The sequence below is a fragment of the Callorhinchus milii genome, unplaced genomic scaffold (genome assembly GCF_018977255.1).
Source record: "Callorhinchus milii isolate IMCB2004 unplaced genomic scaffold, IMCB_Cmil_1.0 Scaffold2, whole genome shotgun sequence".
Taxonomy (NCBI): domain Eukaryota; kingdom Metazoa; phylum Chordata; class Chondrichthyes; order Chimaeriformes; family Callorhinchidae; genus Callorhinchus; species Callorhinchus milii.
In genome coordinates this window covers 81,301,522-81,322,317 of record NW_024704743.1, presented here as the reverse complement: position 1 = coordinate 81,322,317, position 20,796 = coordinate 81,301,522, and the positions used below count along the sequence as shown (strand labels likewise).

Below are 20,796 nucleotides of genomic sequence, written 5' to 3'. Positions count from 1 at the left end.
TGGCAGAGTTTTGAATAATCTGGATTTTATGGATGGTAGTAGAGGGGGTACAGGTTCAGAGAGTTTAAGGGGGAGGTCGGATAGGTGGAGGTGAGAACCGTGAGATTTTAGACATTGACGAGAGCCAAAGAGTATGGCTTCCGTCTTGTCAACGTTCAGCTGAAGGAAATTGCGCTCATCCAGCCCCTGAGGTCTGACAGGCAGGCTGACAGAACATCAGGGGACTGGGGGGTCGCAAAGAGAGGTGGAAAAATAGAGTTGGGTATCATCTGCATACATGCAGAAATATACCCCATGTCTGCGGATGACATCCCCAAGAGGGAGCATGTAGATCAGAAAGAGGAGGGGGCTAAGGATAGATCCTTGGGGTACCCCGCTGGTAACCGGGTGAGAGCGGAAGGAGAAGCCGTTTGTGCAGATGTACTGCTGGCGGTTTGTGAGGTAGGACTCGAACCAGGCAAGTGCGGTCCCACTAAGGTGGATGTTGTTGTTATGACGGAGGAAAGGAGGTGGAGGAGGATGGCGTGATCGACTGTGTCGAACGCGGCGGAGAGGTCCAGGAGGACAAGGCGGCAGAGGGAGCCCTGGTCACAGATAGAGAGGATGTCATTTGTGACTTTTACAAGCGCAGAAACACATCAATGTACTATGGATAAAACTCAATGCAAACATTACCCTATGAAGAGCAGAATTATTGCTTTATGTCATTGAAATGCTGCAGCCCACGCAGTGTTTGACCACTTTCTCATGAGTTGAACATTAAGTAATGTAAAAATCAATACACTGATCATTTCAAAATATCCTGGTCTACGTTAATGTAATATTACTTGGCACATTAGACAGCAAAATTCAGAGAGACAGACATATAGAATAGAGAGCAAGAGAGACTACAAGAGAACCTATGAGAGAGAGTAAGATTGTCAGAGATGGAAAGAGAAAAAGTCAGAAAGAGAGTAGCAGATATTGAGTAGCATAGTTTGGTCAAGAACAGTTCAGTGATCAACAATGAGTGCCTTATCAACACTGAGGATCCAGTACACAAGAGTAGCCTTTGCATGTTTGTTGTATTGATTCTGTATTCACCTCAGCAATTACCCTACTTTGCTGTATAAAACAATGAAAGGGTTAATTGATGTGGTGGGATTTTTACGCATTCTTGTCACTCAAAACAAATTCTAGAGATATAATCTAAAATTCTCCATGTTGTGCACTCTGTACAATATCCAGTCAATTGATTTTTCCTCTTTGGCTTACCTCTAAGAGATTCAATAATCACTCTGTTGGCAGTAGCATGTCTGTGCACCTTCCACTGTGCACACATGCTCGTCATTCGCACTTCATATGGAGTGAGATTTGTCACGCCGAGGTATACTAAATAAAAGAACAAGTATTGTGTTACGATGCCAAAGGAGCCAGCAATAGATTAACACAATAAACTGTTTACAGCAATGGAAAGTGGGATGTATCACTCAGTTTATAAATATTAATATTTATCTTTGATACGTTTAAAAAGAAAATCTTACACTAATACTGCGAGATGCTTTAATCATCTAAAGCAAAGCTTCCAGATTTTATCTTATAAAGAGACGTTATGAATTCAGACAGAAAAGATGCCTTACATGTCTTGGCTTTTCCTGTAAGTGCATCACTGAAACCAGTTGAGTATGTTGCAAACACCTTGACACTGTATTCTGTGCTGCTCATCAAGTTGAGAATCAGCATTGTATTTACGTCGTCTCCTACAAAGGTCTCCAGAGCTGGTCCTGGTACTGAAATAAAAAGAAATCCAGAGAATCAGACAGATTAAATGTTCTTCTTCTGAGACATTAAAATCTGTGAATATCTAATTTTCGGGTCATGTCAGGTTTAAGGTCTAAGATTTGCTTTAGGAGGGAATTATTGATATGGATGTTAACCTGCGCCTAATACTTTCTGGAATTAGGTAAGCAGGATGCGTCTCTCCAGAGAGAGAGAGAGGCGCAAAAAAGAAAAAAAAAAATAATTTGGTCACTCAATCCACGACTGTTTGTGGGACACTGCTGTGCGCAATTGGCTGCCGTGTTTCGCCCACAAAATACAGTCACGACACTTTACAATATAATCTGTGAAGCACTTTGAGACATCTCGAAGATGTGATAAGGTGCTATATCAAATGCAAGGATTATTATTACTATTAACTCATTGGTTGGTATTTACACTTTCTGATCAGCAAGTTCCCAGTTGTGGATCACTCCATTCCAGACCAATTCCCCTTTCGTGTTGGTTAATAAATGGAACCAGGGTCAGTGCAAGTGTGCCAGCAACTTCCGAGTGGCTGAACCCACTGAAGACAGAAAGAAAGCTTTCAGGAGGTCATAGGCGCAAGAGAAAATTCTGAAACTTATGAACGCAATAGAAATCCATGAGGAATCTGAAGGACATTGTACTAATATTTATTTGTCTTGTCCCAATACTGTTTAAGTTCCTGTTGCTCGTTTGCTAACTGTGCTAATTTGAGGCCTTCTAGTCCCTGTATAATACACACTTTAAGACATTCCCAACAACACTCTTAATTTTAAGGCTGTGGAAACTCAAATTACAGAACCAAACTAGAGGTGTTCCAAGCCACCACTGTTTTACCATTGCCTCTGACTTCTGTACTACACTTGCAGCAATTGACATCCTCCACATGTGCAAGTGTCTTTGCAGCAGCCTGCAGGTATCATTATGAGGCAAGGCTTTTGTACATGCACAGCATATCATCAGAAATGTATGGTGTAATTTCCGCTTACCCAAATATCTTTAGATGAGATGGGAGATGAACCTAAATATCAGATGTCTTTGCACTTGCCCTTCTCTGGGGTTCCATTGCAGTAGTCTGGGTTTTAGAGATTAATTTCTAATGATGCTTCACGCATTTGCCAAAGAATGACAGCATCATATTACTTACACAATGACGTCAACACATTCCCATATGATCTCCAGTTCACTGTAAATAACTCACATTGTACATCACAAGTGACCTCCAGTTCACTGTAAATCACTGATATTGTACATTACAAATTAATTCCAGATGACTGTAAATCACTTTCTAAAGCAGCAAGAACTTCAGGCAGGAGTAAACCATTAGTCCACCTAGCCTACCCATCCAACAACCCAAATGATTCCTTGAATAATTTTCATCTCATCACTTATTCATTCTGAGTCAAATCAGTTTCCTGGAACTTCAAAGAAATACAACTTTGTACACGTATTAAGGGGAAACATACCAGAGACAGGCTGGTACACCACTCTGTAGCCCATGGTCGCTGATGGTGGAGGGTCCCATTTAATTCGGAAGCGATTATACCATTCCTCTGAGACCCGCAGGTTCCTTGGTCCTGAAAGTGCCACTGCAACAAAAAAGGTAAAAATGACTAATGGTGAAATATACCATAAAAATGAATAGGTAGAGACTAACACTAGCTTAATTCCAGATGTATGTCTGTTTTGTATCACAGCTCACCTTTTTCCTGCCATCTTTCATGGTGTGAAAGTAAACGACAGTTTAGAATGAACTGTGTTTTGGCATTCATTATGGTACAATGAACCATTCATGTGGGTAAAAGTTCCATTCAGCATAACAACAACAACAAAAAATTACATTTGTACAGCACCTTTCACGTCGGGAGGACGTCCCAAGCCCCTGGACAATAAGTGTTTTGGACTCAAGCTCGGGGGTCGGCATCGGGGAGGGTGGGGGGCAGGGGAGAGAGGATGCCCGAAGGCACGGTCGAAGAGAAGGGTCTTGAGACGGGTCTTGAAGGAGGCAAGGGAGGGGGCGGGACGGAGGGCGGGAATGGAGTTCCAGAGGGTGGGGTCAGAGGGCAGAAGGCCCGCCCGCCAATGGTGGGGCGGGCGAAGCGGAGAACATGAAGCAGGCCGGAGCACTTATGGGGATTTTTCATTATAGCTGTGTATCGCCAAATGCGCTAAGTGTTAACATTGAATGAAATTTATGCCCCCCACCCCCAATTTTATCTCACAGGATTGCTAACAAAATAATATTATTGACCTCTTGAAATTGAACCATAACGTTCACTGTCTGAATTTGCTTTAATTGTTAATAATAATAATCCTTGCATTTGACGAGATGTCTCAAAGAGCTTCACAGAATATACTATAAAGTGAATTGACTGTATACTTTGTGAGCGAAACATGGCAGCCAATTGCACACAACAGTGACCCACAAACAGTCGTGGATTACATCACCAAATTTTTTTGTTTTAAAATTTTGAAGGAATTATTACCCCTGGAAAAGCGATCTGCCAATCGACTAACAACCAGTTCCTACTTACTGCTTGTTAAAGAGAGGTGGGTGGAGTAAGGAAACTTGCCCAACATTTCGTCCTGCCCGTGAATCAAACCCAGGTCCTCTCACTTGCGAGGCGAGTGCTCTAACCACTAAAGCTACAGAGTGACAGGTTCAACACCAAATGGTACAGATATAATTTACTCGGTGTAAAATCCATTTGTAAGGCACCTAGAATTCAGTTTATTAGTGCTTATCCCAAAAGGTATTTAAGCTTTGCATCATTAATTACAACTGCAAAAACAATTTAAAAACAATTGATTTTATACGATACCATAAGATCACAGAGCAATTATTGCAACAACTCTAAATATCCTAACCCTCACAAAAAGATATTTTACTTACACGTCTTGCCGTTAACAGAGAGTGTGCTTCCTTCTCCATCAGTATAGACAGGGGCAACAGTAATTCTGTACGCTGTGTCTGAGAGCAGAGGCTGGAGGAGGAGGCTATTCTGCTTGCCAGGAACCATGACCTGAGTAAAAGGGATGATCAGCAAATACTGCATGCTATGTAATACAGCAGCTTCGAACTCAGTGTTGCACAGCTAATGAAGTATATTGTGCTAATTTGTTTACTGTCAATAAAAGGTATCAACCATTTAGGCTTAAAGTGCATTTGAATATTACAGCATATACATACATCAATATGCAAGTTAAAAGTCCATTGGTGTTAAGATGACAGAATAGAGAATTGATTTGACACAAAAATTCCTCTATTAGCCTGGTTTGCACACAGCTTAATTTTGGTTCATTTAGTAAAATAATAACAATTCTTACATTTGCTCCAGTGTTTTATCACGTCAAAACGTTTCATAGAGATTCAGAAATAGTACTGTAAAATGTAGTAACCGTAAATTTGTAGTTGAACACAGCAGCAAATAGGTATAAAAATGTGCCCCAAAGAGCCATGAAGTGAATAACTAATTTTTATCTGAGTGATTTTTGGCCAAGATTCCAGGAGAAACTCGCTTCTCTTTCACTCTGAGATCTTTATTAATAACAATAATAATCCTTGCATTTGATATAGCGCTTTTCACGTCTTCGAGACGTCTCAAAACGCTTCACAGAATATACTGTAAAGTGACTTGACTGTATATTTTAGGCGAAATGCGGCAGCCAAATTGCGCACAGCAGTGTCCCACAAACAGTCGTGGATTGAAGTGACCAATTTATTATTGTTGTTTTTTCTTGAGGGATTATAATTGTCCACCTGAACAGGCAGACGGGTCCTCATATCAGAATCGAGGCGTATTTCAATTGGAAAAAGAGTTTACTTTACGTGGAGCAAAAATTCTGATGACAGCAAGGCGAATAGAAAATAAAAAATGAGAGCTTAACCTCAATTATTTTATTTCGCCCACAAATATACGGTCAATTCACTTTACAGTCTATTCTGTGAAGCGCTTTGAGACATCGAGAAGACGTGAAAAGCGCTATATCAAATGCAAGGATTATTATTATTATATTCTATTATTTTGCTGTTTTAAATTTGCAGACCACCTACAATCTACGTGTTCAACTGAAAAACATAATCTAAATGTTTCATAGCTGTGTACAAACAAAGCTATTGTCCTCATTGCAGCAAATGATATTGGACCAGTTGCATTAAACGCAATCCCACGAATCTGCATGATCAGATTTATTACATATCAGTGAGCCAGCTGAACTGAGTGGGCGTTTTTGTAAAACAAGCCATCATTAATGATTTCAAGAACTGATCAAGAATTAAAGCTGAAAACTCTAGCATCGGTAATATTTTTAAATTGCTCTGAACTACCACTATAAACATAGCAGATGAGGCAAGTGAGCCAAACACTGTATGTAATAGATGATCCCATTTCTTCAAAGCACATGTGTCTGTTCTCATCATATGTTCACTCCAGAGTTCTATGCTTCAAGAGACAGCATCATGTCCAAAGTTCTTACCAGACAGGTAAAATCTTTGTAAGCCACTAGGTAAGATACTATGTCCTTTACTATAGGATCATCTTCATAGCCACCAAAATTCACCAAAATTCACCCGTTCTCGTTGTAATTCCTCTATTACTTACAATAGAGAATTAATTTCAGGCTGATCTCAGAATATGGTCCAATGTACTTTAATGCAACACCCACTGTATCTGCCATGTTTAAACAACGAGAGGATCCAAGTACCAACATATACCTGAACACATGAGTTGTTATGGATTTAAAATGTATTGGTTGAAATCTGACATAAAAATTATCCCCATCATGTATTGATTCATTTGGAATCAGTCATTTCATATTGGAGCTTGGAAAATGTGTGTGCACATTGGTGAAGGTAAAATGTGATTTGACAAAGTTATTAGCAGTTTAGTAGATCTCAGGCATGAAGAATTGGTCTCCCCTATAAATATAAATAGTCGCAATGAGCACACTTTGCAAATTCTCAGCTGAGATAATAATTGTAGCGTTTTTGAGATGGTGATGTGTGCAGCTATTTTGATGACTTTTTTTTGATGAAGTGGTATGTGGTGCTGGTAAGTCAAAAGAGTAGATGGCATCTCATTTAATATTGAATAATGACCGTCATTGGCAGTTTTCTGTGCTATTTTACCTTTGACTCAGCCTGGTATTAGTAAGAAGGCTGTCCATCCCCACAGTCCATGTCTAATAAAAACGCATCAGAACGTGTACAGACCATGCTTACCGCTTCTTCGGCTCGGTCACCTCTCGTGGTCACATAGGATACTCTGTACTGCTGAACATGGTTGTCTACGTGGTTCCATGATATTTGCAGGCTAAATGGTGTTTCATCATTCACAGCTAGGTTTCTTATTCCAGATCGAACAACTGAAGAAAAATCAAAGCAATCAAATACTATCTGGCTACATTGGAGGCTTTTTTTTAATAAATAAGATTATTTTTTTTTGCATTATACTTCAGGAATTCAGCCAGGAGCAAAAATAATGATCGATTTTACAAATATCACCAATAATCCTTTCACTGCTTGCACTTCTACACCGCAAACATTTGTGATGAGGTCAGTTAACATGTTTATGAATGGATATATGAATTTGAGACGAATGCCGACATCCGTCAAGTTTAAAATAGCCTGAACAGATCGTGAAGTAATGGACCAAAAACAAAAAGCAGCTTCTGTTCTGTGAGTTGGCTCCACTAGCTCAACCTGCAGAGATGCCGGAGGAAGACATCAAAAAGTGGTCAGTCATCACCTCCAATCTCCAATCGTAGCGAGTCATTGATCTCTCTCAATTACTGCCTGTTTCAACAGCTGTGTTTAGACTTAAGAGTAGTTACAAAGATCCAACCAATGTGGAATGAAGTGGTTGTAAATCAGATCACAGACATGTCAGATCTTCTGTATGACTCCATCCACAGTGGCTTCATGAACCATGAAGAGGTTTAGTGATCAGTTGACCTGTGGCTGGATTAAGTCTGCCTACTACTCTGTGATCATGCTCTGTCAGATCTGTCAACTTTATCCCTGTTATCAATGCAGCCTGTCAAACTTTGACTAAGGATATCCAGATGAATGCAGAAAGGGAAGATCATCTGCACTAAATAACACGGATTCACATGCCTGCCATTCCAAGCTGACAGTCAGGAAGTTGCGCACACTCCAAAATTGCAGGTTAGGAGCCCTGGAACTTCAAGTATATAAGAAAAAGCAGGAGATAAGAATCCATTGCCCCAGAGAACGTCCAGGCAAAGTCACTTGGCATGTTAAAAAGGACAATCCTTGAATTTAGTAGACAGATGCTCGGGAAGTAACAGTATCAACAACAACTTGCATTTACAGAGAGCCCTTCAGACAGGGTAGCATCTCGGAGCACTGAGGAAATGGGATTGAACGATTTGAAAAGATCCAATAAACTGGCAAAAAAAGCTCATGTGCTGAATGGTCTCCTCCTGTTCACAGAATATGCAGCAAAGAGGAAGTGATGTTGGGGTGACCCTTTGGCCAAAAGTTAGGCAAGTTTTTTCTTTTAGCCCCAAACCAGACAGAGCGCGCACACATGCAGTCAAATCCGCTATCGCACCTCACTACAACGCAGGCTGTAATTTTATGGAATGTATAATAACAGGGCTCCATGGTATTTCAGATAGAAGTAGACCATTGGTCCAGCGCTTGTATCTACCTGAGTTTCCTATTTGATCTCTTCAACTCACAACGCTGAATCCCAGTTTTATTAACTGATTTGTCAAACAAGAACCTTATTAAACGTCACACACCTGCTGTTGTAGGTATCCGAGTGGTTGCTGGCATAATTGTGGTGATGGTGATTGTGGTTGTCTCCTCAACTACAATTTAGGATAAAAGTCGAAGTTAGGATTTTTATCTAAATCGAGTCATCTCTAGGAAAACTCAAGAGCAATGTTAATTTTACCATAACTCTTCAGCATTATCCCACCTGTTTATCACAGTTTATTTTACTAAACATATTTCTGCACATTTTATATCTTAAATGGACAAATAAATGTGTAATATAAATTTAATTCAATTCACACATAGAAACCATTCCCTCAGTCTCAAACTTCCCCACTCTGCATTTTTACATTTGATTTTCCCCTCCACTGACTTTAGGTCTCTCAAAGAGTACGTACCCACTGACTGGCTAAGCAGATATATAGGCCACCTTGTCTCAGAAGGTAATTAAGAGGTGAGTGCAAACTTGTTATCTGCTGAAATGGCAGGAAGTGGTCAGGGATGAGGGCTGGCGTTGGGGAAATGAATGAACTGTCCAGTTTCAACATCCACAACTTGCACTTATGTAGTAGCCTTCACGTGAGGTAGCATCTCAGAGAGCTGAACAATGCCTAGTTTGACACCAAGCTGGGAAAGTCTTCAGTTGTGATCTGGTCAGGCAAGAAGGGGGGAAAGCTGAGGGATTAGTGGACAATGGAGGTATGAATAATTGAGTTTTCACTGCACACGAGAATGGATCATACAGCAATTTTTATTCCCTCCATCAGGGCTAATGGATGGAACTCCATTCAGAGCATTCCTGGTGGCATGCTCAAGTTTGGTAAACCCCTGCTGTGGTTTGTGCAATCTTGTATAACATCCTAAGGCACTGAGGCACAAGCCACAGATAGGCAACACACTGTCCCATAATGCCATCAGTCAACCCCTTCACTCTTAACTACCTAAACAAAACAAATTGTCCAAACACAGTCTGGGCAGCAGGCATTTTCCATGATCATCAGACTTATTCTGTATCACTTGTGTCCCATCTGACCCAACTTAAAAGGGAAAGATAGATTGACATTGAACAGAATTACATAGATTGATATGGGCCAGAAACAGTCCGAATCAGTGTTGAAACTCACGAGTCACCACTCACCCTTCTTAATCCATTCTCCTATAACCCTCTATTCCCTTCTCCCTCGTGTATGCATCAAGTTTTCTCTTAAAACTACCCACTACCAACCAGCTCCTCCGTCCACCCTCTCACACGAGATTACCTTAATTACCTTCTGAGACAAGGTGGCCCATCCTCTCGTCCAACTGTGAGGAAATGCTCGATTTCCTCAAGACATAAATCGAGGGGATCAGTTCAGCCTCTTCCACCCTCCCAATCCTGTCAGATAACAAGTCCTGGATGACAGCTAACTTTCTACAGTTAACCGTCAGCAAGACCGAGGCTTTCCTGATTGGCTCGGCCCCGTGCCTCCGCACCTCAGCCACTGACAACATCAGCACCCAAGGATGCACACTCCACCTCACCAAGCCAGTCAGGAACCTAGGCGTCTTGTTCGTCCCTCAACTATCCTTTCTCCCCCACATACGTGCCATGATCCGCTCTGCCTTCCCCCACCTCTACAACATTGCCCAACTTCACCACTGCCTCACCCCTCAGGCCGCTGAAACCCTTATACATGACTTTATTACATCCAGGCTCAACTATGCCAATGCCCCTGTAAACTTACATTGTGCTCCCTCCAATGCTACAATATCCCTCCTGTAATAGACCTGTATGTTATGCTCTAAATGTGATCTAACCAAGGTTTTATAGAACTTTATCTCTCAACTTTTATACTCTATTTCTCTGGATATAAAGCCAAGGACTCTATATCCATTCGTTAAGGCCTACATGCAGCTGATTGACGGTCAGTTGAATACGTTGCCACGGAAAAGACTTGCAGTTGACAGCAACACAACCAAAGCTGTAATTGTATTGCTAACATTTCTTATTGTAAGAATATTAAGCAGTTTTGCTTTACAAATGGCTATTAACTTACATGTGGTCGCAAGCACTGCCACGGCAGCACTTTCAACCTCATCGCTGTAAATCCCAGAGAGTGAAACTTCATACTCTGTACTTGGTAGCAAATCATCAAGAATGATAGTATCCATGTCTCCACTCAAAACCAGCTGCACAATAAAATGAAAGAAACTGAGTAAATTCTTCCAAATGTTTTATTCCCCCACAATATATTAACTATTGCCATTCTTCTCTTCTACTGGTCACTTTCAAATTTCTCCGAATTCTTGCTTAGTGTCTATCAGTTTAGACACTCCTTGTGATGTTCTTGTGCATAAATGCCACTTTAAAAATATAGGTTGGTGCTGTTGTTGTTAAGATTTAAACATCATGGAGGAGAACTATTCCTTACCCATGAACATAGAATAATAACCTTTGCATTTGATATAACGCCTTATCACATCGTCAAAATGTCTCAAAGCGCTTCACAGGATTTGCTACAAAATGTGGGGGTTGTGTATTTATAGGGGAACCCAGCAACTAATTTGTGCACTGTACCAAAAGCAGCCATGAAGTGAATGCCAATTTCATTTGGGGGATTGTTGAGCATGACACTGGGAGAACTTACTTCACTTTTCAAATTGTGCTATTGGGATCTTATCACCCACCTGCATAGGGAGATGGGACCTTGCTGTAACATCTCATTCGAAGGACATTTGGGAGGTAGAATGAACTGCTGATAACTGAAGGGTACATCAACATAGAGGAAAGCAAAGAAGGTGTGACTCTCTTTCTGATCAGTTCCCAATTTGAGACACGTTCAGAAAGGGAAGGAATTCAATGTGAAGGTCATATCTGGGTGGTATTTGCATCTCCTGGCCAGTTATCTGGAGCATTCGTAATGTCTTAGAAGCAGACACAGGCTCAGTCTCTGTGGGCCAGGCGTCATTCCGTCAGACAAAGGAACAGGGGGAATATACAACAATTACCTAAATACCCCCTAAAACTATTGTACATACTACGGTTTTACCGTAGTTTCCACTTCAACTACAACCAAACATTAATGATTGTACAGCTACTCTATAATCTACTTCAGTTTCCTTTAGAAAGCACTCAGGGCCTTTATATTGTCAGTGTGATGGGAAATGAGTCACACTGACCTATAGGAACTCCACTCCAAAGGCAAATCAAGTCAGAGCAGTTCCCACGAGTTGATAATGACTCACATCTTGTTAGCAGAGGAAATCTCTTTGGTGATTTATAGAACCATTATTAAGGAACTTCATTGGAGGTTGCTGTGTTGCTGACCCTCATGATAAAAATTGTGAACACTTTTCCATTTTCACTTCTTGTGACTTACCTCTTTTGATTCTTCACCACTTAAGGGGGTCCACACTAATCTGTATAAGGTGATGTCATCTGCAGCATGCTCCCAACTAACCCTGAAGCTGTCGACAGAAGCGTCGCTGACAGTGAGGAACAAAGGATTTGGGACATTCTCTAAAGTGGGCAGAAGTAAAAGCACAGAAGACCATGAGGGAATGTAGTTGAGTGGATTGTATCCTATGAATTAAACACCGCTTGTCTAAATCCATCCAGTTTTAAACCGTGAAATAATTTTGTCTTAAAGTTTGAATTTTAAACTTGCATGCAAAATTATCGAAAATTCATAAATTCTGTATAAATTCAAAAAGACAGCTTCTTTTCAAGCCCTGCAGAAAACTGAATTTATGAATTTTTCACAATTTTGCATATGCTTAAAATTGAAGAGAAAATGGTTTTACAGAATGAGAGAAGATGAAATTTTGTCTAAAAGTTTGAATTTTGAATTTGCATGCAAAACGGTTTTGTTTATTTTTTCATTGGTGTGAGATAGAACTGTTTGAAATAGATACAGTACAAAAAATAGAGTCTAACTTCCACGATTCAAAGGTGTCACAGCTGAGTCTGTGGAATTCTGCTTGGATGTTAACATCAAAGAAGGCGATTGTTCGTATATCCAAGTGGAGTTTGAGAGGTCGACTGCTACATATCAAGATTCTTTTGTTCACAAATCTTTTCCCAGGCTCACAAACTAAACTCCACTGATTGCCCATGAAATGCAAAAAGGCAATATGACTCACCTGTCGTGAAACTGCCTGTAACTGGGTCCGATTGCCCTTCGTCATAGATTGATAAAATACCAACTGTGTACTCTGTCAGTGAGGTCAGGTTTCTTAATAAAATGGTAGTGGAATCGTAAACATCAACCTGTGCAACACAAAGTTCAATCAATACACTAGACATGACTGTTGCACTCACAGAAGTATTTGACTGCAATGGTAATTGTGAGTCATGAAGTTAAGCCCCAGGAGGAAAAGACTTCATTACTGCATCAATTTTCGTTCTTCTTTTGAAGAAGAATATAAAAAGTAATGGCAAGAGAATGGAATTAACATTAATAGTAATTATCTCCAGTGAATGAGCTAGCAGCATTTTAGGCACAATATGGTCTGATGCTTTAATTTGTATGACCTTCCTTTGACTGAGATGGATCCTGAGCAGAATGTGAACTCACCTGTATTCTTCATAAAGGCACCTAATTTTTCTAATGGAGAGAGAATTTTAAAAAATCCCAGTAAGAAAGTGTGGTTGAAGCAAAAGCATCAAATATTTAAGAGGAAACTTGACAATGATACGAGGGAGAAGGGAATAGAGAGGTATAGGAGAAGGGAAAAGGAGGGGTTGAAGCTTATTTGGAGTATAAACAAGGCCTATTTCTGTGCCACCTTATTCTATGTAACTTTACCTAATTCTTCCAGTTGTAAGAAGCAGTCCTCAAATAGTTTACTTGAGGAATGATAGGACTTATCAAATGCATCAATTCAGCAGCCTGTGCTTCACCATTACTGGGACTGAAATCAATAATTATTGTAGTACAAAATAAGCATCACGAATGTTAGATTGTTAGGCCACTTAGCAAATATTAGACTTATTGAGATCTAATATTTTAGATATTTCAATTAGCACTGCGCATATATTGTGAATTATGCATGTAATGAAGGAATTCATTAATGGAACCATGCTAAAGTCTTGCATTAACCAGAAACCTCATTGTGCAACATAAGCCTTGAATTTGTAATACATACAGAGTAGACACAGAGGTCGTTCGTTGCATCAGGAGCTGGTCAGTGTTACTTGTAAACTGTACTCACCATAAACTGCAGTTTATTTAAGAATTTCTTTGTTGCTGGCAAGTTCGGAGTATAAATTATTATCCACTGGATTAGGGAAGCGCGAAGAGAAGAAATAAAGGGGGAGAGAGATGCAGAAACGCTGAGAGAAAAACCAAGAAAGCAGAGATTGTGATTGAGAAAAACTTGGGGGGTGTGAGAGGGAAACAATTTTAGCGATTTGGGAGTATTCATATTTTTGAAAATACAGCTAAATTAATAAAATTTAGAGTTTAAAAACACATATGAAGGCTTTCATGGTCTGTGCTAATAGGAGGAACAGTCCTTACTGGAAACAGGCTGAGGTCTAGAGATTATGCACTTTCCTAAACGTCTACAGAACATCACCAGGAACATTCTGTCTGCTGCTAAATTAGCATTGTCGAAGGTTAAATGTTAACCTCTAAGGAAAAAATCAAATTTATAAACACACATCATCAAATTGCTATTCTTAGCATCCAACAAAATATCCTGCACTGCCCCACCAAGTATTTACAAAGTAAATCTTTCTTTGTCCTCCTCTTAGCAAGTTGTTCAAAGCTTGAATCCTGGGCTTACCTCATTGATTTCACTGCCATCAGTTTTCACATACATGATGCGATATCCTCGTGCTTTCTTTGAAGGTGAATCCCAGGTGACCCTGACACTGCTGTGGCCAATTTCCGAGAATTGGAAGTTTCTGGGCGGAGTGAGTGGCACTGTGTAAAGCAAAGGAGCAGTTAACTTCTAGTAAGTCCAGGTGAAAGACAAACCAGATTGGCAAACATTGTATTTCTGCATTATATATATTTCCACTGTATTGCTTAATGTGGAAAGTAGTTATACTGATACTCACTCAATGCTGAACACTGTACCATTACTGTTTTCCTGGCTGTACATCATTTCAGCAGGATTGGCATTGAATAGATACTGAAGATTAAATTGAGATCAAGCAAAACATTTACATGTCTACATACCATTTTACGAGTCTTCTAAAAAGGAAGAATGTGCATACTTTTGCTTCTTATCATGTCAAACATCTCAAAGTGCTTTACAGTAATTATTGTCATGTGATGTGCAGTGGCTGGTTTTGTTAGGAAAATGCATATCCACAGCCATATTGGGAATGACCAATTTATTTGAAGGCTTTCTGACCAGAGCACTGGCAGAAACTCATGAGATTGGAAGAGTGTCATGAGATATTAACATTCACCTGACATCTGCAGACATGACTCTGGTTTAATGTCTCACCAGAAGACATTAAGATAACTCAGTCCTTCCCCAGTGCTACTCTTGAGTATCAGTCACTACATCCTCCTGGAATGAATTAGTGTGTTCTTTATCACCTTTCTATAGGTGATTGGCTCTAACTCAAGTGTATGCTCAGCTCCACAACCTGAGAGATCTGTCCTTCCCCAGTATGCAATAAGTTATCTTGAAATATTGAAAACAAAAACCTAAACAAAATGTGCAATGATGTAATGTGGTCATTAACACATGCATCCCTCCCTTACCGATCCCCAACCTCCTTCTCAAATCCCAAGCCAAGATATCAGCCAAACCACACCATGCAATATGCAATGGGCACAATATTTTTTTGATTGTAGCACTGAACTTCCAATCAAAGAGATACCAGCTTTCCTTTGAATATTGTGAAGTTAATAGGCATTTTGCAACAGGCAGTCCAATGTAATAAACCAGGAGCTGGAAGACTTATGTGCAGCAGGGTTGGTTTCTCGGGGTTGGTTGGGGAAGAGTTTCTTTCCAGCACACTCAAAGTGTTAATTATCATAAAGTTTCTAAATTAAATTCCACCTGTACCTCAGGGTGAAATTTACATTTGACATGATGATTATCATCACATGACACATTTTCACCTTCATGGGTGTTAATTAACAGTTTGCAGCATCACAACTTTGAATCCACAATAGCAACAAACAAAGAATTAGGACAAAGCATCAAACCAAACTCAGCTAATTCATATTATTAACTTGCTGAATACCTGACTGGATCAATTCATCCAGTTCAGGGATGGGAGTATTTCCCAAAAGGAGGGGGTATATTTCCCCATTATCAGCACCAACCCCAAAGTACACCCCCAGGGAAATATCACTCCCCTTGGAGTTCAAATATGACCATAAAGCAAATTAACCAGAAATCAGGGATTAGCTAAACAAGGAGCTGTGCACTTTTTAAATCGGCCATTACTAACTGAAATACAAAAATTGCACAACTGGTTTTATTGTGGCTCTTGAGATGCTTTTCTCAGCTTAGCTCCCTTTTATACTACAGATGTTCAGCCCACAAGAAGATATAATTAGATGAAGAATAACTAGAACCTACATGTTGTGTCTTGTCCTGTCAGTGGATCACTGGCCTCCTCACCGTACATGGCATACACCGTTACTGTATACTCAGTATTTGGAGACAATCCTTCAAGTTCTATATCGGTGACTGAACCTGAAACTTTCAACTAGGAAAACACAGTGAGCTCATGTCCCAATCACAACTGTTATTATCTAAGACAAAATAAACCAGACAAATTATGTCACTTCATAGGTACAGTTATTAAAATGCTGGCATCCAGTGTGTGATCTGTACAAACCTAATTAGTTACATTAATTCTGAACCCAGTTTGCAAAATTCACAAATACCAACTCAATAAAAAGTACAAAAACAAAGTTGATGTGAACAAAACAATAGTGGGAATTGTTATATTTGCCTGTGTTTCAGACATTGCCAACTTAGGATATATGACTCAAGGGCTTAAATTCTGCAACCTTAAAGTAAGTTGCAATTGAAGCAAGGAATCTGGTTTGCAAATATTACAAATTGGACCTCATTGCTCTGAATTTCTGCCCTCTTCTTTGGGAGTTCAGAGACACATTCAAGTCGTGCAATATTGAAATACTTATGGTGACTATATACCATACACACAACACACATTGCTGATGGGTGGGAAATGTTTTTAATCCCCGAGAATGGTGGTTTAGCCTTTAGACATGATTGATGTTTAAATATAATGGATATATGTGCTTTTCTATTGCATTTTATATAAAAGTCTGATTCTTGTACCTCCTTTTCGTCAGCTGCTTGTGCTTCTGTGAGTGCAGCAAACAGTATCATGTAACCAGAGGCAGCCTCAGCAGCCTTCCACTTGACTCTCATACTGCTGTGTGTTACATCATAGATTTCCAGATCTGCAGCTGAAGGAAGTGCCACTGGGGAAGNAAAAAATCAGTAAATTAATAAACATGCGCATAACACGTGAAACAGAGGAAAGGGATTTGAATCATATGCCCAACCTTACTATCTTAGTTCTACTTCTGTAATACAATGCTAATATCTCAAATGTTTGGGACACAAAGGGTAACTTTGAGATTAACTTTGTTATGCAGATGCTCAGACCACAATTTTTTAAACTCTGCTCAGCAAGCTCTGTCCTCTACATGTCGCTTGTCCTGCCCACCCCGCCAGTCTGTCCTTCAGCCCTTCTGCCCTCACTCTCTGGAACTCCATTACAGAGCCCTTCCACCTTGCCTCCTTCAAGGCCTGTTTCAAGGCCTTCCTCTTTGACCGTGCCTTCAACCCCCCACTCCCTCCTCTCCCACCCCCACCCTTCTACCCTCCACCCCTGTTAATTCCAACCCCCAGCTTGGGTGCAAACCCTTAACTGTCCAGCACCTTAGGACGTCCTTCCAAAGTGAAACGGACTGTATAAATGTAATTTGTTATTGTTGTTCCAATCCACTGGGAACAAAGTTTCAGGTCTAACTCAGTAGAGTGTATCCAACAACAACAACAACAGCCACATGGATTTATATAGCGCCCTCCACGCCGGACGGCGTCTCAGAGCGCTTTACAGTTTTGGATCCTGGGACCGAGTCAGGGGGAGGGGAGGGAAGGTGACCAAAGGCGCGGTCGAAAAGAAAGGTCTTCAGCAGCATTAGTGTTAGTTGATGCAGTTGGAGCTGGGTTCACTTCTGCAGGTTGTGTTTAACCCAGTTTGGGCGGGCAGTGCAATTTAAGAATAGAAGGGATGGCTGAAGGCTGTGTGTAATCTCAGAGAGGGACGGAGAACACAGATGCCAATCTGCTGTGAGAGATATGAACCCAGAGAGAAGCAGCTACTACAAAAGACACAGATTACAGGATCCAGACCAGAAGTTGGAGGTTACCAGCATGAGGGACCCAAACTAGAAGGGAGAATCATTAGCATCAGAGAGCTGAGCTTTTAGGATAGTACATTCACAGCAGGTAGTGCACATTGTTTAGAGCTGGAGTGGACTCAGGAAGATGGTAGTACAACAGGTCAATGCCTAAGGGCTGAATGCTCCCAATAGTGTGGTTTGTATTAGTTAGTCAATGAAAGAATAATTATGTCTCATTACACTTGAGGGGGTCTTGTTCTGGAAATCAAGCTTCACTGAGATTTCATCCCTTCTTTGCAAGCTCACAGCTGTGAAGCCCACACACAAGCACAATGTAATTCCTATTGTCCAGTGTGTGTGAGAGCTACAGCTGTGGTTTGTAATGAATAGTTTAGAATCATTAGGTGCCACCTCTGGGGCATTTGAAACAATGCATCAAGCACTATGACAACACAACAGGCATTGGCTCAGTGATAAATATTGGAGGGAGGGGGGGGGGGTGACTCAGCACAAATTTTTAAACAGAATATCTAATTTAACCACCAATTCTAACGAAGAGCACCCAATGACATTAGCAAATGGACATGCAGCTCCCCATTTGGGGTTCAGTCAAATTTGCTTCCTGTTTAAATATAATACAGCTGTGCACAAACTGGCTGCCGCAAAAAGCCACAAAATACACACTGTTGCACCCGGAGATGTCCCAATGACATAATAAAGCACCATATCAACTACAAACTACATTATTATTAATGCAAGTAAACGTGCACATACTTTTGTTTTGAATGGTGGCTTACTCAATCTTTTATCATCTACCACAGCAACACCTGGACACTTTTTTTTTAAAAAAAGAAAGCGCACACACAAAGCTCTCAAAACATCCCTCAGAACTCAGGCAAGATCTTAACGTGCCAATATTCTTTTCAGTTGTCTGCAGTTCTTTCATGTCTTTTACATTGTGTGCCTTGTGACATGGATTGTGAACTGATTGTGGTCATCAACTGGTTTTGCCTCCGCACTTCCGAAAGAGAGTCAATAGGGCGTGAATTTTACATTTATACAATTTTACATTTATAACAACAACAACTTGGATTTATATAGCGCGCTCCACGCCGGATTGCGTCTCAGTGTATATATACAATGTCTTTCACCTCAGGAGGATGTCTCAAAGCACTTCACAGAGGCAGCTGGAAACCCAAGCTTGGTTGAAGGGAGCTGAAGATGGTGGAAACGAGCAGTCAAAAAGAAATATTAAGGCTGGTTTTAAAGGGTGGGAGGGGGCGGGAGTTGGAGGAGACTGAAAACAGAATGGCTAAGAGCTCACGGTGCAATGGTGAACAAAACACAGGGCATCACTGCATAATCAACATGTTACATCATGTGAGTGCAAAACCTTTAACTGTTTGCTTTTGTGAAAACCATCACTGAAATACATGGTATGGTTTAACGTTTCCACTTCTGTTGCTCCCACCAATCTGGAAACAGACACAACTCACTGCAGAGGCTGGTGGCTGGTCTGATTTAGAGTGCAAAGCGTGAAATTTAACTGCTTCTCCTTAAGGTCACCTACAGAGGTGGACCTGCCTCTGTCGACAAACTCAATCTAAGAAGAAAAATTGGAGTGAACACATTCCACGCAGACAAATCTGCCTTTTCAGCACGAAAATCATTGCAAAGTTGGAAGTGTCAAAGTATCTGAATTAAGTGATGGATTTACTATGTGTTACTCACATGTAGTTTCAACGCCACGTAGGGCGTCACTGCCAGCATTTGAATACACGGCAAAGATTGCGAGCTGATATTCGGTCAGGGACATCAGGTTCTGGAGAACCGCTGTTAACTCTGTGCCATCCACAACCACCTGTTTTTGAAGAGTTGGAAGAATTACCATTGATGTGGGCCAATGTTCCTTATAAAGCTGCCTTGAAAACCCACCTTAATGTCTTTGTTGTTGCTTTCAGCCATTCTTATCCCCACCTCAGCTTCCCCACCCCCACTCGCCCCACTGCTTTCTCCTCCCCTATCTCAGGCTTCATCAGGTTGTGTGAAGACATTCTATTGATGTGAAAGGTGCTAAATACAAGTAAACTGTAAACCATTATTCAAATATGGGTGGGAAGGGGTGGGGAGTGAAAGAATATTTTAAAACACATTTTAATAACACTCCTTAATTAAGAAATTAAATGTGTTAGACGTACCATAATAATAATTATTATTATGCGTACCACAATTCTGACCCCTTATCATGAAATTTTTCATGACAAATTTTATCTCTGTTGTTCACAAAAAAGACATAAATCCTGCTGAAATACAACATCAAGATTACATTTGTATAGCGCCTTTCACGTCGGGAGGACGTCCCAAGGCGCTGGACAGTGTACAGCGTTTCAGGAGGGGGGGTGACCGATGGCATGGTCAAAGAGGAGGGTCTTGAGGCGGGACTTGAAAGAGGCTAAGGAGGGGGTGAGGCAGAGTGATTGGGAGATGGAATTCCAGAGGTTGGGGGCAGAGTGGCTGAAGGCTCTCCCGCCAATGGTGGGACGGGGGACGTGGAGTAGGCCAGAGACGGCTGAGCGGAGGGAACAGGCAGCTTGGTAGGGGGTTAGGAGGTTGCAGAGGTAGGGTGGAGAGAGGCCATGGAGGGCTTTGTGAGGACCAGGATCTTGAACTGGATCCTCTGAAGGATAGGGAGCCAGTGGAGTCGGGTGAGAATGAGGGAGATGGGGTCACGGAGTTTGGTGCGGGAGAGGACACGGGCTTCAGAGTTCTGGATTACCTTTAGCTTATGGAGGGAGGAGTTGGGAAGGCCGACAAGCAGGGAGTTTGCATAGTCGAGCCTGGAGGTGATGAAGGCATGAACAAGAGTTTCAGCGGCCTGAGGGGTGAGGTAGTGGCGGAGTCGGGCGATGTTACGGAAATAAAAACATAAGA

The 20,796-nt window shown here is 41.0% G+C and overlaps 1 protein-coding gene across 4 annotated transcripts in view; it reads right to left on the bottom strand.

Moving 5' to 3' along the window:
- The window catches only part of col14a1a (collagen, type XIV, alpha 1a), a 116,157-nt gene that overhangs the window by 49,918 nt on the left and 45,443 nt on the right, over window positions 1-20,796 (bottom strand). For all 4 annotated transcript variants that reach the window (XM_007907507.2, XM_042331937.1, XM_007907509.2 and 1 more), the window contains exons 11-23: window positions 19,597-19,726; window positions 16,790-16,935; window positions 16,058-16,187; window positions 14,294-14,433; window positions 12,647-12,773; window positions 11,884-12,023; window positions 10,561-10,693; window positions 8,551-8,619; window positions 7,004-7,146; window positions 4,676-4,805; window positions 3,249-3,371; window positions 1,620-1,769; window positions 1,255-1,371 (exon numbers count right to left, since the gene is read on the bottom strand). In XM_007907507.2, coding sequence (XP_007905698.1) covers window positions 1,255-1,371; window positions 1,620-1,769; window positions 3,249-3,371; window positions 4,676-4,805; window positions 7,004-7,146; window positions 8,551-8,619; window positions 10,561-10,693; window positions 11,884-12,023; window positions 12,647-12,773; window positions 14,294-14,433; window positions 16,058-16,187; window positions 16,790-16,935; window positions 19,597-19,726 — 1,678 coding nt within the window. The remainder of the gene's footprint in view (window positions 1-1,254; window positions 1,372-1,619; window positions 1,770-3,248; window positions 3,372-4,675; window positions 4,806-7,003; window positions 7,147-8,550; window positions 8,620-10,560; window positions 10,694-11,883; window positions 12,024-12,646; window positions 12,774-14,293; window positions 14,434-16,057; window positions 16,188-16,789; window positions 16,936-19,596; window positions 19,727-20,796) is intronic.